At 42.6% G+C, this 23781-nt stretch overlaps 1 protein-coding gene across 1 annotated transcript in view; it reads right to left on the bottom strand.

The window, feature by feature from the left end:
• Positions 1 to 11869: 11869 nt before the first annotated feature.
• Positions 11870 to 23781, bottom strand: part of EPDR1 (ependymin related 1) — a 54623-nt gene continuing 42711 nt past the window's right edge. Inside the window, exons 2-3 of the mRNA XM_033930239.1 lie at positions 23155 to 23363; positions 11870 to 12227 (exon numbers count right to left, since the gene is read on the bottom strand). Coding sequence (XP_033786130.1) covers positions 12037 to 12227; positions 23155 to 23363 — 400 coding nt within the window. The 3' untranslated portion in view covers positions 11870 to 12036. The remainder of the gene's footprint in view (positions 12228 to 23154; positions 23364 to 23781) is intronic.

Below are 23781 nucleotides of genomic sequence, written 5' to 3'. Positions count from 1 at the left end.
TCCAAACATAGGTGCACCTGAATCCCTGCCTTGTGAAGGTGCACTGCCACCACCACCATCACCTTGGTGAAAGTGTGAGGTGTCGTTGCAAGGCCGAATGGGAGCACAGAGAACTGGAAATGCTACTCCAGCACATGAAATCACAAGTACCTCCTGTAGGCCTGAAAAATGGGAATATGGAGATAGGCCTCTATCAAATCAAAGGAGGCATGAAACTCCCTGGTGCCACTGCTTCTATGATCGACTGAATGGTCTCCATGCAGAAATGCGGTACTTTCAGTGCAGCATTAACCAACTTGAGGTCCAGAATTGGCCTCCAGTCGTCTGAGCCTTTTTTTTGGTACAATGAAGTATATGGAGTATCTGCCTGAGCCCGATTTTTAGTCCAGTTCCAGCTCTATGGCATGAGGATCCAGTAGCTTTTGTACAATTACCTTTACTCTGAGGGCTCTTTCTTGCCGGCAGGCTGGCTGGCCATTGAATCTACAAAGAGATCTGGAAGAGAGGCACAAAATTGATTTTGTAATAATAATAATAATAATAACAGCTTATATACCACAGGACCGTGAAGTTCTATGCGGTTTACAAGATTAAAAGATGGTACAGGTTGAATGAACTTAGCAGAGGAGAAAGATCGAGTTTACAGTTCAAGGTAACCGATATTGAAGAGAAAGAATTGTACGGGTCAGTTGTTTAGAAACGTCAGGAATAGATGTGTTTTCAGGCGTGTCCTAAATTCCCCATAAGTGGAAAGCGTGAGCAATTGTTCTAGAAAGATCTTTACCCCATAGTGCTGCTTGGTTGGAGAGAAGGTATTGGTGGTGTCTTTTGAGCTTACATCCTCTAACTGCGGGGGGGGGGGGGGAGGAGAACGAAGGTCAGATGTGTGCTTCTCTTGTGTCTGTTGGCTGATTATTTTAGGAGAGGAGGGTTTTTATTTTCTGCCAATGAAGTAACCTTATCCAGTCAGTGAGCTGAAATTTCTGCTCTAGACGGGGTTCAGATGCTTTTTTCCTTCTCAAACAACTTCTAGGATACAACAATCTGCGCCTATCTAAGTCCAGACTGACCAAAAGGCTGACAGCCTGCCCCTTATCTGGGGCAAGGGTGGGCTTGGCCTCTCTCCTGGCATAATTGTGCTTTCTTGGAGGATGAGGAGGGATGAGAACTAGAGGCATGTTATCTCCTGTCCCTACTGAACCTTTGCTGTGACCCCTGAAAGGACCTTTGCATCGCTTAGCCTCCCACATAAGGATGGAATCTTCAAGATCCTCAAATTCCCACATCCTGGATGCTGAGTCATCTGGGGGGTCTGCTGTCCAGTAAGGCGTTAGGGTAACAGTCCATAACGCTGGCCATCAGGTCATCCAGACCCTTGCCAAACAGCATATGTCCTAGAAAGGGAAACCTGCTCATACTGGCTTTAGAGGCTGAATTTCCTGCCCAGTATCTGATCTAGAGCATCTGCCAGGCAGAGATAACATAGGCTGACACCTTGCTCATAACTCTGATGATATCATATAGGTTGTCCGCTATATAATTCACCCCAGAAAGGAACATTTGGGGGTCTTCATTGCCTCCAAGGTCAGGAATTGAGACAGACAGGTGTGACAAGCATGTGTCACAAAGGAAGCCGCAGTTGCTGCCTTAAACCCTAGGGCCAAAGCTTCAATTTGCCTCTTGAGAACCAAACCACTTTACAGATCTGAGGATCTTTTAACATCACACCTTTTTCACTAAGCAAGCAGATTCATTTGGCGCCACCAGCGAATCCATCTTCCGCTGAACAAACAGCTGCTGGAAATCTGGAGCCATCAGGTATAACTTGGCCATAGTCCTAGCTACTTTCAGGGACCCTTCTGGTGACTCCCAGTGATCTATGACCAGCTTTGTGATGTCTGGATGCGAGTGAAAGAATGTGGTCAGAGCAACTGAGCTGCACATAATCGAGTACCGTGATGAGGGGGCTGGAGGAACTTCCTGCTTCATTTCTCGTAGCAAGGTAGAAATAACGCCCGAGAGCACAGAGGCTTTGAACTGGTGCACCATGGTATCTTCCCCTTGGTCCAGAACCACTGCTGCTTTTTGACCATCCTCATGCAGAAAACCAGACCCTGTCAGAGAAATTGCATCCTGGGACAATAGTAGCATGGAATCAGACTTTCTAGCCACCTCTCTCTCTATGTCAGACTGAACCTCCTGGTCCAGCTCTGTGTCCTTGTCTGGTCGGAACACATGCTGAGGGGAGCCACCTCTGTCACGCTGAACGCAGATACTGAGGACCCGCAGCAGTTCAAGCAGGCATTCCACATAAGGCTCACAAAATCCAGGGTGAAGCCTTGAACTGGGGGTGAGGAAATCAGCAGGGACCCCCTGCTGGTCCTCTTGGCCAATACACCTTCTGAGGGCACTGGAAAGCGTCTTTTCCCTTGAGACCATGCCTGCAGATCTCCCACCCTTCCCCCGCATTCTCCACCACATGTGGAACATGGACACTCCTCAGCTGGCCATCCAGCACAAACCTGGCATGATATAGGGTCCATCCCTGTCAATTTTTAGCAAAATCAAGGGGTTTTGAGGCAGATGGAGGCTTTAGAAAATTTTTTTTAAAAAGACGATGGCTGCTGCCAGTAAAATCAGGCCAAAAATGGCCCATGGGGACTTCCCTGAAGTACAAAAATTGCATGAAAAGGGGTTTTAGAGGTGGGGGGGACCTTAGCTCTGGCTGCAGAAACCTTAAAATTTCACTTTTTAAGACTTTCTCAATTTTCCCCATGGACTGTGATAGCCTTACTCACTATACCATGTGCCTGCCTGCTTCAACTTAGGAATGTAGCAGAGATAAATGGAGAAGAACTCTGCCTCACAGGTTCACCAGATAAACTTAGGGCCTCTTCTATTAAACTGCGCTAGCAGTTTCTAGTGTGGGGTGCCGCGTTGAATGGCCCGCTCTGCTCCCAATGCACATAGAGTTCCTATGAGCGTCGGGAGCAGTGTGGGCAATTCAGCGTGGCTCTCTGCGCTAAAAACTGCTAGCACAGTTTAATAGAAGAGGGGGTTAGTCTTCAGGCTGTCAGTTGGATCAAGGTTGGACTGAGCCTCAACTCATGAAAAGCACCGTGAAAGGGGAGAGGACCATGCAGCCGGCCCACTATTAATCCTGACAAAGCTGGGAAGGAGCCAAACAGCTGCGTTCAAGCTCCTGATAAATCAGGGATGTGAGCAACTACACAGGGGTACACAGTCCCTGAGGTGAAAATAAAAAAGCAGGCTGGCTAGCAAGGTGTCCCCGAGGGCTGATCCTGCTAGCAGCAGACTTCTGCAGCATGAGTCTGCATCTTCTCCCAGGCAAAGGTCCGAATAAGTGAGAACCTCTGGGCATCAAGCCTCCAACTTAAAAAAAAATACCCGAAACTAATAAAACCATAGAACAGAGCAGAATCGATTCTGAGCAAATTGCTTGCAGAAAAAAACTGAGGGGGCAGGAACAGCTCCATGTGAAGGAGGCGGAATTCAAAAGAAGATTGACAGCATTCTGCAAGCAACCTGCAGGTTCAAATGCATAACCCTAGCGTTCAGGACTACTAGACACGCACTAGAAATTGGGTTTATGTTTTAGATATTATTGATTTGTTTGCTTTTTTGCACTATTTTGTAAACCACTATGATTGGTGTTAAAGTGTTCAAAATAAATAAATTATAATTTTATGTCAATTGATGGGTTTCAGTTTGATTGTATGTTTTTTTATTGTAATCCTTTCTATACCCTTTTGACTATATTTTATTGAAAAAAGTTATTCAGAGTGGAGAAATCGACTCGCAGGATAGACTCTTTGGATAGACTCCGTGTTCTTGATATTCAGCTGTTGGTGCTCATTGTTTTGCTAACTGCTGCTGCATTATGTCCAGAAATTCAATGAATTTCTGGGTTTGCAGAGCCAGCTGACACATAGCAGATTAAGGACCCGTATGGGCTTCGGTATCACTACTGCGGCTTTGTAAAATGGGCCCTGAGCTATTCAGCATCTAACTGGCTATGGGACACTGTATAAAAATAGAAGTGCCATTTATGTAGTCCTATTTATGCAGTTACCTTGGCCAGTTAAATGCTTAATCTAATCTAATCCTTAGGTTTGTATACCGCATCTGACTCTGCCCCTGGAACACCCCCAAAGTAGCTGGTTTTGCTTTAAGTGCTAACGGGCCATTTTCAGTGGCACCAACCAGTTAAGTACTACTAAATTACAAGTTAGCTCTGAACAGGTGATTTAACTGGCCAGGAGCCATCTCTGGCCATTTAAATCACTCTGAATATTGACCCCTTTGAGTCTTTGTTGTGTGGCATTTTTCAAATAGCCAATTTGTCCAGATTATTCTGAAAAGGATGGTATTGGGATGATTATGATTGTTGAGCGAGGGAGACAAGGGACCTAATTGGGTTGGGGAGAAGGAAGGCTGAAGGTTTGCCTAAGGTGTCTAATCCTTTGCACTGGCCCTGTTAAACGCTACTTTAGAACTGGTAAGAGGAGACTGAGAAGGGAAATGATCAAATCATTCAAGATAATGAAGGGCATAGACTTAGTACATAAAGACAGGTTGTTCACCCTCTCCAAGGTAGAGAGAACGAGAAGGTACTCTAAAGTTAAAAGAGGATAGATTCCGTACAAATGTAAGGAAGTTCTTCTTCACCCAGAGAGTTGTAGAAATCTGGAACACTCTTTCGGAGGCTGTTATAGGGGAAAACACCCTCCAGGGATTCAAGACAAAGACAAGTTCCTGCTGAACCAAAACGTACGTAGGTAAGGCTAGTCTCAGAGCACTGGTCTTTGACCTAAGGGCTGCCACATGAGTGGATTGCTGGGCACGATGGACCACTGGTCTGACCCAGAAGCAGCAATTCTTATGTTCTTATGAAACCTTGCTTCAGCTTTATTCTTCAATACAGTACTCCTCCGAAATTCGCGGGGGTTCCGTTCCAGGAACCTCCGCGAATCTCAAAAAAACACGAATATGGTTTTTCATGGGGGAGCCTTATGAGGGCAGCAGGAGAGCAGCCGGAGCGCCGCAAGTGCAGGAAATCACTCGCGGTATGCTCCGACCGCTTCTTCCTGTACTAAGTCGGGCCTTATCCAATCAGGAGCTGCGTGTCAAAGCAGCTCCTGATTGGATAAGGCCCAACTTAGTGCAGGAAGAGGCGGTCGGAGCGTACCGCGAGTGATTTCCTGCATTCGCGGCGCTCCAGCTGCTCTCTCCTGCCTCTCCCGCTGCCCTCTCCTTGTCGGCGGTTCGCGGTCAAAAAATGACCAAATGACCGGGAACACAAACCGCTGACCGCGAACCACCGGGGGAGCACTGTATATGAAAAGAAGCTTCAAATTATCTCTTAACATTAAATCTAAAATGAAGCTACATTTCAGCTTCTCACAGTGCAAACTCATTCTTTTTCACAGAGAAGGGAAATTTGTGGCAGTATGATCAAGAATCCAAACCTCCTTTCATTCCCATGAGGCTCAATCACCACAGGTAGGAAACTTCATATTGGCCAAGTCCTGCTACATCATGTTCAGGCTGAACTTCTCACCGCTCTAATGTTTCATCAGATGGTTGCAAACAGCAACAAGTCATATTCCATGAAAACATATTAAACATTAAGTGCAATCCAAAAGAAATATACACAGCCTCTCATATCAATTGGATACAACTTCCTTTGTTTCTCATATGAAAAGGATTTGCTAGACCAGTTTTTTGGGGTGTGTTGTTTTTTGTTTTTTTTGCTTCTCAGTGATTTCTGATAGCTGAAATTGGTTTGCAGCTGTTCTTTTATCTACAAAATGCTACTTACACTTGCTCTCTTTTGAAGGATGGAAAATGTTTTCCTGCATGTAAACAGTGTAGGGAAGATATTCAGACTGCAGGAGTCAGCCTGGATATTCGATGCTGGGCTGTTTCTGGTGACCGGCATGGACTATCTGGGTGTTTTATGACTGGTTTAAATGTGACTGGCCAAGCTGATACTCAGCAATGATCAACTAGATAGAATATATTTGGCCATGTTAAACGTATTTCGGTGGCCTAATTTGGCTGCCAAACCTAGCCAGCGATGCTTTGATTGAAAGCGATATAACTGGCTACTCACTAAGCACTAACTGGCAATATTCCGTGGGAAAACTCCCCACTGACTATTTCTGGATAGGCAGTCAAGTGTCATCTAACCAGCCAAGAGCCGTTCTAGCTGATAAAATGGTTTCAAATATCGAGCGGTATGTTCTTAAAATTCCCATGACTGTTGTAGAATCTGAGACAGAGAACGAGACAAGATACCCTGTTTCCCCGATGGTAAGACACTGTCTTATTTTTTTTGGAAGGCCAAAATATGCTCTAGGGCTTATTTTCGGGGGGATGCCTTATTTACCCATGAAGAAGACTACAGTACACAGTTATTGTTGAAAAAAAACAGAATTTTATTACGTTCGCGATAGGTACGTTCGCAATGCGTTCGTTGGAGGAAGAAAACGGTCGGCTGAAGAATCGGTCGGCCGAAAAATCATACCGTGTATGGCCAGCTTTATCCATCATACCATATATTGTACCATTTAATGTCCCCAATGTTCTCCATCAGGGAAACACAGTAAAGAGATTATTCTGTAGTGCAGCATCAGAAGGGACTTGACAATGTGAAACCATTGTTTATATACCGTATGCATTTTAAACAGGCTTTATATACAGTAAGTGGTCTTGCTCACAGCAAAAGAAACCTGTCTGCGTGTCTCACTTTTGGATGTTCTGGCCGTGAACAAACTCCTGCAGTCTCCGTTAGGGAGGGATGAGGGAAGCTGCCTGTGTTTCCTTGCGCGGAGTCACGAGCGCGCGCTGCAGTCCTGTCACTTCCTCCTCTTCACTTCATGACGAGGCGCGGCACGCAGCCATGGAGGCAAATACGGTAGACGGAGGGACCACACGGAGTCACCCACCGTACCACCCGATTCGGGTAAGCGCAGGTATCGGTGGGTGGCTTATTTGCGGAGGGGTGCCTTATTTTACATTTTTTTCTAAAAAGGGGGGGCTGTCTTATTTGATGGCCCTGCCTTATCATCGGGGAAACAGGGTACATAGGGGTCCTTTCACTAAGGCGCATTTAGTCGATTTAGCACGCACTAAATGCTGACGTGTCCATGATATCCTATCGACACGTTTAGCTAGCGCGCCTTAGTAAAAGAGGGGGATAGTAAATGTAAGTTCAATCTCAAGAGTGGTTCATTAAAATTCATACTCGTAGTAGATGATGCAAATCAAGACCTGTGTGGCCCATCCAGTCTTCCCAACATTCACATTCTTTTTTGAGGCAATGTTAAACCAACAATCTAGTAATTATTCATTTTACTTGCTAAGTTCTACTATAAGATGTTTTTCCCCTCTCCTCTGAGATAGACTAGACTTGTACTCAGACTGTAGGAATGTGGTTTCAAAAAAGTGCTTTCTTGCTCCTGATCCATATTGCCACACGGGACACAGGCTGTAGAAGTCCGCCCAGCATCAGCCCATCTCTGGAGTCACCTTCCAAGCTAAATCCAGCTTATCCCAATCCATCTTGCCACATACTGGACCCAGACATTAGAAGTCCATCCAGCATCAACTTCACTGCTGGAGCTGTCATTTAAGCACCATTCTTGCTCATCATGATGAAGTTATAGCTCTAGAATTTTGTGTCATTATTATCCTTTTATTCAGCGATCCTTTGTGTCTATCCTACGTATTTTTGAACTCCATCACAGTTTTTGCCTCTACAACCTCTCCAGAGAGGGCATTCCAAGCATCCACCACCCTCTCTGTGAAAGAGTATTTCCTGACGTTCTTCCCGAGTCTACCACCCCGCAGTCTCATCTTATGTCCTCTAGTGTTACCATTTCTCTGTCTCTGGAAGAGCTTTGTTTGTAGATTAACACTCTTTAAGTATTTAAATGCCTGTGTATCTCCTCTATTCCTTCTTTTCTCTAGAGATATACATATTCAGGCATTCAAGCCTGTTCTCATACGTGTCTCAGTGCAATCCAGATCTTATTTCTGTCACCTTCTTTTGGAAAGCTTCAAGTCTTCTTACATTCTTAGCAAGATACTGCCTCCAGAACTGAACAAAATATTCCAGGCCTCACCAGCAAGGAAGGAGTGACCTAGTGGTTAGAGCTACAGCGTCAGCTCCCTGAGGTTGTGGGTTTAAATCCCATGCTGTTCCTTGTGACCCCGAGCAAGTCACTAAATCCTCCACTGCCCCAGGTACATTAGATAGATTGTGAGCCCACTGGGACAGATAAGGAAAATGCTCGAGTACCTGGTTGTAAACTGCTTAGATAACCTTGATAGGTGGTATCTAAATACCTTTAAAAAAAAAAAAGTGTACAGGGGCATTAAGACCTCCCTTTTTCTACTGGTGATTCTTCTCTCTATGCAGCCCAGCATCCTTCTGGCTATATTATAATGTTGGGCTGGGAAGGCTTTCTTTAACATAAACAGTACATGGCTTTGGATTTACAAGCACTACCACTGTACTATGCAAATCTCTCTCATACGTTTTCATTGTGGGTATCGTAAAATACCGACCAGCTGAGTGCACTCCAAGGACTGGGTTGAGAACCCCCTACTGTACATTATACATTTTAAGTGACACAAAGGGCTGTATCACAGTAAAGTGGATAACTGCGGAGTTAGGAACCTAGTTTGGGCGCACACAGTCTTCTGGCATCCGCATTTTTCAAACAGAAGCTACAGACGTAACCTTTGAAAACTGGATTGTGTGCCTAAAATACATGAGGGGGCTTCTGATCTCAGTGTTCATAAAATGTAAGTGTGTCTGTGTTTATTTTTTGGTTAAATATTTTTATGATATTTAAAATCATATTTCATGTAAAGCTTGAGTAATACAGTAGCCAGCTCCTCTTCGGCCCCAATATTTATATTTGATTATTAATCTTATTTCATGAATCTTGGCTTTAAATTTCATAAAATAAGATTAATAATTAAATATAAATATTGGGGCCGATAAGAACATAAGAATTGCCGCTGCTGGTCAGACCAGTGGTCCATCGTGCCCAGCAGTGGCTACCCTTAGGTCAAAGACCAATGCCCTAACTGAGACTAGCCTTACTGGCATACGTTCCGGTTCAGCAGGAACTTGTCTAACTTTGGGCTTCTTTTACTAGGGTGCGCTGGCGTTTTTAGCGTGCGCTGCATTGCCGCATGCGGTAACCCCGCACTACGCACCAAGAACTAGCGCCAGCTCAATGCTGGTGTTAGCGTCTAGTGCGCACGTGCTAAAACCGCTAGTGCAGCTTAGTGAAATGAGCTCTTTGTCTTGAATCCCTGGAGGGTGTTTTCCCCTATAACAGCCTCCGGAAGAGCGTTCCGGTTTTCTACCACTCCAGCTGGCTACTGTATTACTCAAGCTTTACATGAAATACGACGCTTGAGTGTACTGCTGAGGCCACGAAAAATATTTATTAACTGGTTTGCAGAGGATGATGATTGCTTAAGAAGGAATACTGAAAAGAATTATATTAATTAATTATATAGTTTGAAAATTGCAAAGTGAGTGTGGCAGCTGTTTATTTTAGTCTATATACTGCTTCACTCAGAAAGAAAAATTTATTTCTATATTAATTAAGGCCAGAATAGATAGAGACTCATTAACTGCACCTGGGTTAAGCTCGCCATGAGCACAACCTTAGAAAGGTGAATTAAGCAGCTAGTGTGGGTTTTACTGTGCTACCGACTACCGTGCATTAAAAACAGCCAGCATGGTTAAAACAAACATGCTAACTGCTTTACACGGGTAGGAGAGGAGCTGAGGAGTGACCTGCTATGACAGCTACCACTCATGTCTGCTTATAATGCTGCTGCAATTAATGCCAACTTAAGAGGTTTCATTAAGTGCAGCTGCCTCAGTGCTGATTAAGAGGACACTGTAGTGACCAAATCTCCCTTCTGCTCTCCTGAGCCAAGATCCATTTTCTAATCCCCCACCTGATCTGACCCCTCCTTCACAATATCCCTCCCACCTGCATGATCAACTGAAGCCCTGCCCTCTCATAAAGCCTCTCCCCATCACACTCATTTGACCTCCCCCTCCCTTTATAGTTCCAAGCACCCCTGGGACTTACATGGGGGTTAACTTTGGTGGCCTAGGAGTACAAGGTAGGAGCAGCTACCTGCCCCATCTACCTTTGGGTGCTTAAAGGCATTGATAACCCCTAGAGGTAATGCAGTTCAGAGGTTGGGCATACCCCTTGCATTTGCCTCAAGGGCACTGCATTTACTACATGCTACTTTTTGCAAAACCTTACCACGCTTTAGTAAAAGGGCCCCTAAATCCAAATAATCCAGTTGCAGCATAAGCATAAATGCAATAGCTGACTTAATAGTGTGTTCATCAGACAAACCAGTCACGTGAAGGGAGAAAGGTATCTCCCTGGGATGGAGATCTTCTGAGAATATAGCCTTTCTGTTAAAGTGAACTCACAGTGCAAAGCATTCAACTGCAGCTAAATATTTCACACCGGGAATTTTCAAAAATTAATTCAAAATTAACTGGATAAGCCTACTTCATGGATTCAAAACTTGCCCTCCTATGAGGTCTGCTTCAATCTCCTTATTTATTTATTCAATTTTCTAAACCATTCTCCCAGGGGAACTCAGAATGGTTTTACAGGAAATTATTCAGGTATTCAAGCTTTTTCCTTGTCTGTCCTGATGGGCTCACCATCTATCTAATGTACTTGGGGGGATTAAGTGACTTGCCCAGGGTCACAAGGAGCAGCATGGGTTTGAACCCACAACCTCAGGGTGCTGAAGGTGTAGCTTTAAGCACTGCATCACACTCTCCCCTTTTATAACAGATACCTGGGTCACACCAGTAGTAAACTTTCAATAACTGAAAAAAGTGATGTAACAGAGTACCTGTGTCTGCATGGTGCAATGAGACTTGCCACCAGGCACATAAAAGCCTCAAGATGGCTGTTTCAATGCTGTAAAAAATAAATAAATATATTGCACCAAAAAATGATATTCACTCATTCAAACCAACACTGTGGAAAACACAAATATGGGCCCCAGAAATTTAACGGAGAAAATATCTCAGTTTCTTCTAAGGTTAATCAACACTTGGAGGAACTCTATGCTAGCATTGAAGCTACCATAGGAAAAAACATCCTTGGTCTAAAAAAACTCTGTTTCTACTTTTCTACTATTATAAATCAATCTATCATTCGAATATCAAAACATTTAAAGCATAGGGAACCAGCACTTATCTTATAGAACTTTTCTTGCCACTGGTGTCAGTAAAAAATCACAGCAGTTGTAGAATCCCAGTCTCCTGAAGCTGTTATATCTGAAGCTTTTGGGGGAATAAAAAAAAACAATTCCCGACAAGGCCCTGTTTCGCAAAATTGCTGCATCAGGGGAAATTCATATGAACAAGAGCAACCGCTTCATAAATTATCTTCAAGGAAATGGCTTCGATGCTAGCATAGAGTTCCTCCAAGTGTTGATTAATCTTGGAAGAAACAGGTCTTTTCTCCGTTAAATTTCTGGGACCCATATCTATGTTTTCCACAGTGTTGGTTTGAATGAGTGAATATCATTTTTTTGGTGTTTCAATGCTGTGTCATGAGTGCTGGCTCAAGCAAAGAAAGTACATTTGCCTTGGTTTTGCACCATGACACGAACATTATACTTGTTCATGCTGCTTCCAAACATTGAACCAGCAAATCTACGACATTTTCACATTGCTTTTTGTAGATCTTATGACACAGCAGAAGCTTACTGTATGTAATAAAATGTAATGCACAGCCAAAAATATATTGAAAGAAATCAAATAGGGTTAAACTTTAAAACAAAGACCCCTTTTATCTTGTAAAACATATCTCTTTTTCAAATAACCACAAGCAAGTCTTCAAGGCAAAAGCGTGAGTGTCTAAATCAAGTTAGACATCACTGGTTGATTTTTTTTTTTTTTAAAGTTTGCCTGGAGCTGCCACGTGCCCATTATCAACAATCCTTTACCATCCTTATTGGCTCTGCCACTTGGCAACTGGCAGGAGGTGTGAAAATGGAGGGGTCACTTATGCCCAGCTTTATATCAAAAAAGCGGGTGGAGGTCGTCACGCTGTAGTTCCTAGTGTAGGTTTCTTGGACTGGGTAACAATCCTTGAGTGTGTAAACTCCAACCCAGGTTTCATCTGTAATGAAGCAGAGTTTGAAAAAAGTTCACTGGCAAGCATGAGTGATTTTAATGGTTATTATCATAGGAACAAGAGACTCTTACATACTTTTGCTTCTTGTCATAAACTCTGTATGGAGAATGGAGAAGAAAAATCAAATCTTTAATTATACATTCAAATCAATCACTATAGTGGGGTCAAGAAAAGGAAACAAAGTAGAAGCAATACCAAAAATCAGCATCTTTCAGGATAACAAAGTTGCTGGCTAAACAAGCAGCAAAACTATCCCTGAGTGTTCACTAAAGGAGGTATAGATCTTTCCCTGGAAATAAAAAAAAAAAATCAGCTAGTTGTTTGGGATTTTTAAAAAAATATATCTAAGAATTGATGTAGGAATAACATATCTGAAATATCGCAGTACAGCTACATTACTCCTACATCTGTTTTCATTTTAGGTGTACTTATTAAAACTTTTCAATAAAACTCAAGTTACCCCCCCCCCCCCAAAAAAAAAATATATAAGAATTGCCACTAAACAAATAACACATAAACAAGGAAATTTAAGTACAAAGCTAGCACCGAGCTGGAGTACTTGAGGTTTAAAAAAACCAAGAATTCTTGCCATTTCCTGTACCGCAATTACATTTTTCTTTTCCTTTGTTTGATTTTGTGTATTTCTGTATCACTCATGATCACTATACCCTCTAAGGCTAAGCTGAACAGGATTCCTCTAACTGCATTGCTACCAGTAGAGGGTGGTAGTGCTTCAATCTTATGTTTTCAATTGCTAGGGGCAGGTAGGTTCCCTGGAGTTCTGCAGAGTTTGCCTGTCCCTCACTATTGAAAATTGTGATAGTGAAACACCACCACCCACTGTCAGGTCTTCCACTCAGCTTAGAAGGAAACAGTGCTCATGACTGTGATTGAATTGATGTAATTACTGTAAAGTATAAAAATAAAGTTAATAAATTATAATATATTCACCTCCTAATTCTCTAACAGTACTCCTAGTGCTTAAGAGTCATTTGCATTCATATATTTATAGAACAGTAGAACTTATGCACATGAATGTAGACATTTGTGTTAGTCCTAGTTGTGCGCTGCTTCCTCTTCCGGCGGTCCCGCCCTTTCTCTGACATCAGAGAAAGGGCGGGACCGCCGGAAGAGGAAGCAGCGTAGCGCAGGGCTCAGAGAAGGGGCAGGACCGCCGGCAGAGGAAGCAGCTGGGCTCACTGGCATCCGGAAACAAGGTAGACAGCTTCTCCATGGGGGAGAGGGGGGAGGCTGTGGGGGTGCGAGCGGTTCTTCAGGTGGGAGTGCGAGCGGTCCATCGGGGTGGGAGTGCGAGCAGTGGGGGTGCGAGCGGTCCTTCCGGATGATGAATCGGGCGTCAGGCAGGGTGGGAACTATGTAAAAAAAAATTTATATAGCGCGCTCACGCGTATAACGCGCAAGGATATGCACGGTTTGTAAAATCGTGTATAACGCGCGCATTATATGCGTGAAAATATGGTACTTTTACATCGTCTAACTCACAACATATAGGCTTTGCCTAGGAAGTCTCATCAAATATTTGATTATCTCTGCAGAACCACCAAGTCTAGGTCAGCCCACATCTTGCCCACATTCCACCCTAAATACTCCTCCAGAAATGCCCCTTTCAGTTCTGGGTGCACAGCGGAATTCAGAGGCCTAAAAAGTCCCTGGATATGTCCAAAAAGCCGTTTCAATTATCGGCACTTGGACGCCCTGTCTTTCAGGACAACCAAGTGCTGACTTGGGTGGGTTTTTAGACATGTTTAAGTTTTCATTATGAACCCCCTATTTTATTAGTATTTAATTTAATGTAAAATCTGACATTCAACTGTTCAAAGATGTAAATCCATGATAAATGAGAACTTTCAAAACATAAACAACCAACATCATTAGAGCACTCATATTTAAAAATGTAAAACCTAGTACAAGGTATTTATTCTAAATAAAATAACATTTATTCTAAATAAAATAACACATAAATTCAATCTATAGTCCTATAGCAGCTACCCATCTCTAAAGAATAAACATGCTGTACAATAGAGTATCCTCCCAAACTTTTATTCAAACAACCAGATCTTTATACCAGATTTCTACTCAAACAAAACAGGATCTCCGACAACCAATAGCAAAGATCTCTTCAAACTAGTTAATTCGCTCTTTGATATCAGTCTCCACAAAAGATCTCCCTCCACACAGCTACCAACAGCTGAGACCTTTGCAAGTCACTTCAATACAAAAATCATCATCCTCAGATCCTCCTTCCAATACTCACCAACCATACCCCCATCTTCCCCTCACCACCCTACACTGACTCATCGCCAGCAGACATGTGCTGGAGCCACTTCAAAACCCCCAATTGATCCCAGTTTCTAAATCTCTACAACAAATATGCCAACTCCTACTGCCAACTGGACAACTGCCCGCCTATCATCATGAAAGCAGCTCCCACTCCCTTCAAAGCCATGCTGTTTGACTGGATCTCTCAACAGATGACTAGCGGCGAATTCTCAAACAATCTTGGACACATCCTCATCACATCCATCCTGAAGAACCTTAAAGACCCCATTTCTTCAGCCTCCAACTACAGACCAGTGGCCAACATCCCCTTCTTCACCAAGTTGATGGAAAGTTTAATAAACACCGCCCTGACAACCTACCTGGAAAAATTTCCAATATTACATGAGTATCAATAAGGATTCTGTACCAACCACAGAACAGAAACTGCCTTAGCCTCCATCGTGGACCACATCTCCCACATTCTCAGCACAGGAAACTAAGCACTAATTCTCCAATTCGACCTGAGCAGCGCATTTGACTTGGTGGACCACGACATTCTTCTCAGCTGCCTAAATGCCATCGGTATCTCGGGCCACGTACTCAACTGGTTCAAAGGATTCCTGAAAAGCAGATCCTACCAAGTCATCCGTGAACAAACCCACTCACAATCATGGTCCAACCCCTGTGGCATCCCCCAGGGTTCCCCTTCTCTCCCCAACACTTTTCAATCTATACTAGTTAAACTGTTTAGTACAAGAGATAGGAGAGCACTGCTCCCAGTATTCAGAAAATAGATTATTAACATTAGAAGATTGGCTGAGAGTCAGGAAAGTTTTGTATGCTGAGCCTATGGCCTCGGCAGCCATATTAATGTTATGGCCTCAGTGTGAGCATGCCTTGGAAATAGTAGGGACAGAGGCGCATTCCAACGGTTTCATTAACTGTTCCCCCACCTGACTATTCAAGTCAGAACACATATCCAAAACTCATACCTCTAGCACAGGTATCCCCAGCTCCTTTACAGGAAAAAAAGACAGAAACATTAGCGCAACCTTTAAGCGCGTTTCAAGCAATGTTAAAAAAGGCCAGAGAGGAAGGGCAATTATCAGCAGAGGACATGAAAGATTTAATTTAAGCCTATCCGGTCACATATGCCCAAGATCCTAATGGTCCAGGACAGATAGCTACTTATCAACCATTATCCTTTGCAATGTTGCGAGAAATTTGTAAATCTATTTCAGAGACAGGTTTAAAACCAGGACACTTCAAACAAAACTTCAATAAACTGCCCATATGGAAAGAGGACAAAATAGCAATAAATTACCCATATGGAACAGAGGACGACCCCTTAATATTGGCAAGCACAAAGCCAACTGTGTCAAGTTAAAAAATCTGAAATAGCTCACAGTGCAGGCATAGATTTATATATTCAAGCAGAACAAGAATTGACAAAAAGCACCAAGGATTTAGAAGCTGTGTGTGAGGGGGCTGCCTGCCTGAGTGGTTTTTTTTTTGTGTTACTGATAAGATGGGTCTGAGGAGAAATTAGCAAAGGAGGAGTTGGTCAAAAGCTCTAGAGAGAATGGGGATTTTAACCTCTTATCTTTATAACCTCTTATATTTGTAAATTTGAGACTTGGTTCAGAAAATAACAACAATAAATTATATTTTTGTAAATTAGTTGAAAACTGGTGACTAAGATGTGGGGTGCTAATTATCCCTCAAATTGGAGTCACTGTTAAATTTCTAGATTCTCTCTGACATCGTGGCTAGGGTCAATTTCTTCTCCAAACTACCTGACCTTTGCACTTCTTATCAAGTTTGTTGCCAAGCTTCATCCCAGGTCCTTTGTTCGCAACTCTTCAGTACTGATAACTTTGATGTTATCTAGGTTTGTCCCAAATTAGATATGAAGGATGTGTCCTTCCATAGCTTTAGCTCACGCTGGTTAAGCCAATCATTAACTGGATGGTAGGGCTCGCTCAGAGGTTAATTTAAACTTTTCTGACAGGTAACCTGTTTAAGATAGGAGCCTTCTACGGTGATATTAATGTTTACATATAAATGAACTTGCAATTTGTTATATTTCATGTCTTATTTGTGAAAAGAAATATATTTTACAGAAAACCCTCAGATATGGAATGTCTTCCAAGATAATTGCAATTACGGTAAGCTATTTCTGAATCATGTTATTACAAGAATTAATAGCCTCCTCATTGAGTGGTCACAAATTTGGATATTAATTGTACTTTGGTAATCTGATGGCAGAACGAATTACTGATTCATAAAGAAAATGCTGGCTTCGTATAAATGTTATGCTATTGGAGTCTGACTATCAGACAATATATCCTGCCAGTCCATCTCAATCTCTAGGGAAGGGATTTGTTATCTCAATTCAACATTGTGCTTCAGATACAATGAGTCATACAGCCTTGCCCTTAAAGTAGCTTGCTGACATTCCATTGTGGGTTAATCAATGGCCATTAACCCAGCCAAAGTTAGAAGCTTTACATCACTTAGTTTAAGAACAATTGAATTGAGCCTATCACCAGCCCCTGGAACTCTCCAGTGAGTTTGGTCATTTTGAGAAAGACATCCAGAAAACCAGTAAACAAAATGTTCATTTTCATGTCTCATCACCAGTGACAGTTCTCTCCAGAACACTCGGATCATCTTCATACCGTCTCTGGAACTGGGACTTTAACCTCTACATGCTTTTGCTTGTGCATATCATTAAGCTGTTTTGGAACCCATTGGGTGCAGATTTTCCTGTATCCCAAGTGATTAAGCATTATGGCAAATGCAGACCCATAGCTGATATCCAAATTTGCAGCCAATTGAGACACCGTTATCCTTTAGTCTTCTCTAATCAAGGAATCTGCCCATTCAATGTGCTCTTGTGTGCGCGATTCTGATGGGTGACCAGAGTCAGTTATACTTGTTCTTCCTGCTTTAAACCTTTTTACCCACTCAAACCTATTGTTGATTCATGGTGCTTTATCCATATTGAGTCAATATTTGACGGTGAATTTGCACAGGTTTCACTCCCTCTGCCCAAAGAAAGCGCACTGCTGCATGTTGTTCTTCGATGATGCAATCTTGCAATGGAGCGTCCATGTTTCTGCCCTTGTAACAGCCACTTGACTAAAGGCCAAGCGCTGTACCGTGAGTGGATGAACTATCCAACAGGCAATGTATGAGTAAAATTTCCCTTAATTTTTGATTCACCTTCAAATATTGCTTCTAGGAGAAGTTGATAAATAGCTAAAGGCTCCTTTTACTAAGCTGCGATAGCGGTTTTAGTGCGCACCTAGCGCATGCTGAATTGCCGCACACGCTAGACCTTAACACCAGCATTGAGCTGGCATTAGTTCTAGCCACGTAGCGCAGGTTTAGCGTGCGCTAAAATCCTGCGTGCGCTTAAAACGCTATCGCAGCTTAGTAAAAGGAGTCCTAAGTTGCATGACTTGATGGTTAAATAAACTGAAAATATTGTGGAAATTTATTAATAATATTGATATTTCCTGTTAACATTTGTGGTATGTTCTGTTTGATGGTGCAAACAAGTTCCATGATTCCAATGGTGAAGAAGGCTTGTGAACCGTATTTTGGATGCAAAATTGGTTCTCAAGACAAAAGCTAGGCTTCCCGTATTTGTTGTGCATCATGTGCAGCTAATTTTCTCATAAATTATAAGCATGTCTCTCTTAACAACTGCCTCCCACACCTTTCCCATATTTATTTGGTCGTTTTATAGACTACATCTCTGTCAAAGGCTCCAAAGCAGTGTACAATAGGCAATGCATCACACTAAAATAAAACAAGAGATCCTATTAAGAAAAACAATTCAGTTAAAACATGAATCATAGACTGTTATAAATAATCATGTTTTCCAAAGTGTTGAGAGTAAAATGTTACTCAATTTGATTTCAAGAAGAAAATGATTCCAAACTGATGGCCCCCTCTGTCAGAAAGCATTTGACTTAGTAGACCATCCCATACTACTCCAGATACTAGATACCATAGGAATATCAGGTAAAGTTCACAACTGGTTCCAAGGATTCCTTCAAACAAGATCATACAGAGTTAAGTCAAAAGATCTTTTATCCGACCCTTGGACAAACCCCTGCGGAGTACCACAAGGATCCCCTCTATCGCCCATACTATTTAACCTCTTCATAGCTTCCTTAGGCACTGCCCTAGACGCCCTAAATATAACTTCTTTCAGCTATGCAGATGACATAATCATCATCCTCCCCTTTGACATCCATGACCCCATCTCCAATGGACGCCTGAAAACAACACTGGAAACTGTGGAAAAATGGATGATGAACCATAAGCTGAAACTGAATGCGGAGAAAACCAAATTCCTACTACTAGAGAAGGAACAAAAACCATCACTAACAGAACTGGAAGTAAACGCAATCAAATATCCTATACAGAGCACTCTCAAACTTCTGGGAATACAATTAGACAGACGCTGCACAATGCAGACACAAATACACAAAATCATACAAAAAGCATTCTTCACCATGCGAAACCTAAGAAAAATAAGAAAATTCTTTACCAAAGAACACTATAAGATCATTGTACAATCCCTCACACTCAGTACCTTAGATTACTGCAACAGCCTCTACCTACCATGCCCAAACAACATGATAAAACAACTACAGACCATTCAGAACACAGCCATCAGACTCATCTACTGTCTCAGCAAATTTGACCACATCACCCCCGCCTATGTAGACTCTCACTGGCTTCCAATAAAAGCAAGAACTCAATTCAAGTTCTATTGTCTACTATTTAAAGTAACCCATGGTACTGCCCCCTGTTACCTAAACAACCGCCTATACCGCTACCACTCACCCAGAGCAAGGAGAACTCAAAACCTATTCACCTTCCCCCCTCATAATGGTACCCGACGAAAGAAACTATACGACAGCCTTCTAGTGACACAGGCAGCGAAAATTGACCCCACCATCACCAAACTTATGATCAAAACAACAGACATCAAAGTATTTCGAAAAGAAATCAAAACATTTCTATTCAAAAAACACGTCCCCACTAACTAATCTCCTCCTTCGCACAAGCTCTCCCTCTCGTGAATAACACATTAGTCAACTCCTAGAACCTCATCTTCCAAAATTATTCTTTCATTGTTTGATAATCTACCTTCTGTAACCCATATATACTGATATTCTCCACTGTATCCTGTTATCACTTGATTCTCTGCTATGTAATTCTCTTGGAAAAATCCTGATATCTTATAATTTATAATCCTCTACCAGACCATGTAAAGTACATGAATCACTGTTATGTAATTCTCTCGGTAATCATTGTTACGCAATTCTCTCGGTAATGTCCAGATCTCTTATAATTTGTAATCCGCCTAGAACCGCAAGGCACAGGCGGAATAGAAATCACTAATGTAATGTAATGTAAAAGGCAGTCTGGTTGCTGCTGTCCTAACATCTGCAAGAACTACTAAGTATACGTGTTGTGCCCAATATAAAGTCCTGTCCAGCATATATCAACCATTCAACAAGGTACAAAGGTGACCTTCCCTGAAGAATTTTATAGATCTGGACATTGGAACGACAAGTGAGGTGATTAAATTTGCAGACGATACAAAGATATTCAGAGTAGTAAAGACACAGGGGGATTGCGAAGACATAATCAAGCTCGAGAAATGGGCAGCGACATGGCAATTGAGGTTCAATGTGGATAAGTGTAAAGTGATGCATGTTGGTAACAAAAATCTCATGCACGAATACAGGATGTCCGAGGCAATACTTGGAGAGACCTCCCAGGAAAGACACTTGGGAGTTCTGATCGACAAATCGATGAAGAAGGGGATCACGAACAGATCGGAGAAGGTTATCATGCCGCTGTACCGGCCATGGTGCGCCCTTACCTGGAGTACTGCATCCAGCACTGGTCGCTGTACATGAAGAAGGACACGGTGCTACTCAAAAGGGTAAAGAGAAGAGCGACTAAAATGATTAAAGGGCTGGAGGAGCTGTCGTACAATGAGAGATTGGAGAAACTGGGCCATTTCTCCCTTGAAAAGAGGAGACTGAGAGAGGACATGATCGAAACATTCAAAATACTGAAGGGAATAGACTTAGTAGATAAAGACAGGTTGTTCACCCTCTCCAAGGTAGGGAGAACGAGAGGGCACTATCTAAGGTTAAAAGAGGATAGATTCTTTACAAACATAAGGAAGTTCTTCGTCACCCAGAGAGTGGTAGAAAACTGGAATGCTCTTCCGGAGTATGTTATAGAGGAAAACATCCTCGAGGGATTCAAGACAAAGTTGGACAAGTTTCAACTAAACCGGAACGTACGCATTTGAGACTGGACCCATTTAGAGCACTGATCTTTGACCAAAGGGCCACCGTGTGAGCAGACTGCTGGGCACGATGGACCACTGGTCTGACCCAGCAGCGGCAATTCTTATGTTCTTATAAGTAAGAGGACACAGAAACAAAATTTATTTTTAACAAATACAAACTACCACCCTCCAATCTCACATCCACCCAACCCCTAATAAAACCCCTCCCCTCAAAATAAACCATAAGATTATTCAACTATAGATATAATCCCCGGAACTCAGTGGATTCTTATCCAGGTCCCAGGAATGAACAGCTAAGAAAGTAGAGGACGCAACATTAACAACAGCTGAGAATCCAGTTAGAGTCCTTTGGATTTGGCCAGGAGCAGGTCACTGAAGACTTTATCAAGGGCAGTTTCTGTGCAGTGAATCTGGCTTATGCCCCCTTCACTCCAAGGAAACTGCCCTTGCTAAAGTCTCCAATGGCCTGCTCCTGGCCAAATCCAAAGGACTCTATTCCATTCTCATCCTCCTTGATCTATCTGCGGCATTTTATACCATAGATCCCCACCTACTCATTGAAACGCTGTTCATGCTTGGGTTTTAGGGCTCTGTTATTTCATGGTTTTCCTCCTATCTTTCCTGTCGCACATTTAGGGTAAGCTCTGGAGGATCCTCCTCCGCTGCCTATCCACTATTGGTCGTACCTCAGCGATCTGTCCTGGGACCTCTTCTTTTCTCCATCTACACTTCTCTCTAAGCTTTAATTTCATCCCTCAGTTTCCAGTACCACCTCTATGCTGATGACTCGCACTGATCTACCTCTCCACACCTGAAATTTCTACGGGAATCCAGGCCTGAGCCTCAGCCTGCCTTTCTGACCTGAATGTCTCGTTGCCATCTAAAATTAAACACGTCCAAGACTGAACTCCTTATCTTTCCTCCTAAACCTGCCTCTTCCCTTCCCCAATTCTCTATAGCAATGGATGACATCCTCACCCTCCCTGTCTCATCGGCTCACAACCTCGGGGTCATTTTTGACTTATCACTCTCCTTCTCCTCTCATATCCAACAGACTACCAAAACTTGTCATTTCTTTATAATATTGCTAAAATCTGTCCTTTCCTTTCTGTGCATGCTGCCAAACCCTCATCTACGCTCTCGTCACCTCTTGTCTGGATTATTGCAATGTGCTTCTCACCAGTCTACCACTATGCCAGGAAGTACTTCTTCACCGAAAGAGTTGTAGATCATTGGAACAGACTCCCACTCCAGGTGATAACGGCCAGCAGCGTGACGGATTTTAAGAAAAAATGGGATACTCATGTGGGATCTTTAAGGGAGTAAATTCAGGGGGGGGTACTTGGAATGGGCAGACTTGATGGGCTATAGCCCTTTTCTGCCGCTTTTTTCTATGTTTCTATGTTTCAATCTGTTCAGAACGCTGTTGCATGCCTTGTATTCCGCCAGGGTCATTATACCCACATTACTCCTCTCCTCAGGTCACTTCACTGGCTCCCAGTCTGTCTCTGCATACGATCCAAACTCCTCTTACTGATGTTCAATTGTACTCACTCTGTAGCTCCTCAGTATCTCTCATCTCTTGTTACCCCCTTTACCCCCCTCCGGGAACTCAGCTCGTCAGACAAGTCCTTCCTCTCTGTATCCTTTTCCACTACCACCAATTCATGTCTCCATCCCTTCTACCTTGCTGCATCACAAGCTTGGCTTGCTACATCAGGCTCTGCCTCTGGCAGTATTCAAAGCCAGACTAAAATCCTACTTATTTGAAGCTGCATTTAAACACTGACCCAGCCAACACATCTGTCTGTTATTCCCCTAATAGTCCCATACCACCTTTTAGCCCCTTCTGTGTGTCTCTGTCATAATTAGATTGTAAACTCTTCTGAGCAGGGACTGTCTCTTGCATGTACATTATACAGCACTGCGTGCGCCTGGTAGTGCTATAGAAATAATAAATTGTTGTTGTTGTAAACCATGACTGTCCACAAAGGCTTCCAAACCTGTTGAAATTTCTGCTAGCATTTAGGATCTTAAGTTTCAATCTCTGCTAGAGCTATGAATAAGTACCAAGTGAAATGTATACCATTCAATTTGTACATTAACCTGTAGTGAGTTAGTTTTTAAGGTTAAGAACCCCAACATGAAATGCATTTGGACCTGGGGACTTACCAATTTCCATGCAATTCATTTTTTTTAATTTTTTTTTTAGATAAAGCTTTAGCTTTAAGTAAATACTGCACAGCTATAGAGTTAAGCAAAACAAGTGCTACATACATTTTCTGGCAGGTTTTCTGTCAGACCATTCTTGCACAAAGATTTGGTCTTCTGGTCCCCCTATATAGTACTGATCTTCATATGTTGAATTGTCGGGAATATCATAAGGGTCCCACGGTTCATTCAGAGTGAGTTTGGAGCACAACTTTGTAACTTGCTCAATTTGGAACATCACTTCCTCCTGATAAAGGTAGATGTATTCAAAGAATCTGCAAACACAAAGATCCCTCATCAATTATTCACTATAGGAAATATTAACTTGTATATTTTCAGTAGAGAACCTCTTGTACAAGGGTTCTTCAAAAAGTTTCCGCACTTTCATATTTTCACAGGAAATGGTTGGGGGCAGGAGAAGTGGTAAGAGGGCATGTCGTAGAATGTCAAGTGACTAGTCAGTCAGGCAAGCCGGCCCAACTTGCAGGTAGTGATGTAACTTGATTTTGAGATATTTAATAAATAGTGTGTAAAAACATAAGTGTAGAAACTTTTTGAAGATCCCTCATAGCATGAGTCACTTAACATTTTATTTGGCAGCTAGCAATTACAAATCCCATATGCATTCTTCTTGACTATCTGAACATAGATCTCAAATTTGAATCTGAAAGCTTTTAAATTTAAAGGAACAGA

This window comes from Geotrypetes seraphini, chromosome 2, assembly GCF_902459505.1.
Source record: "Geotrypetes seraphini chromosome 2, aGeoSer1.1, whole genome shotgun sequence".
In the NCBI taxonomy this organism is placed as follows: Eukaryota; Metazoa; Chordata; class Amphibia; order Gymnophiona; family Dermophiidae; genus Geotrypetes; species Geotrypetes seraphini.
The sequence above is the reverse complement of the archived record's forward strand: the minus strand, read 5'-3'. Positions and strand labels throughout refer to the sequence as shown.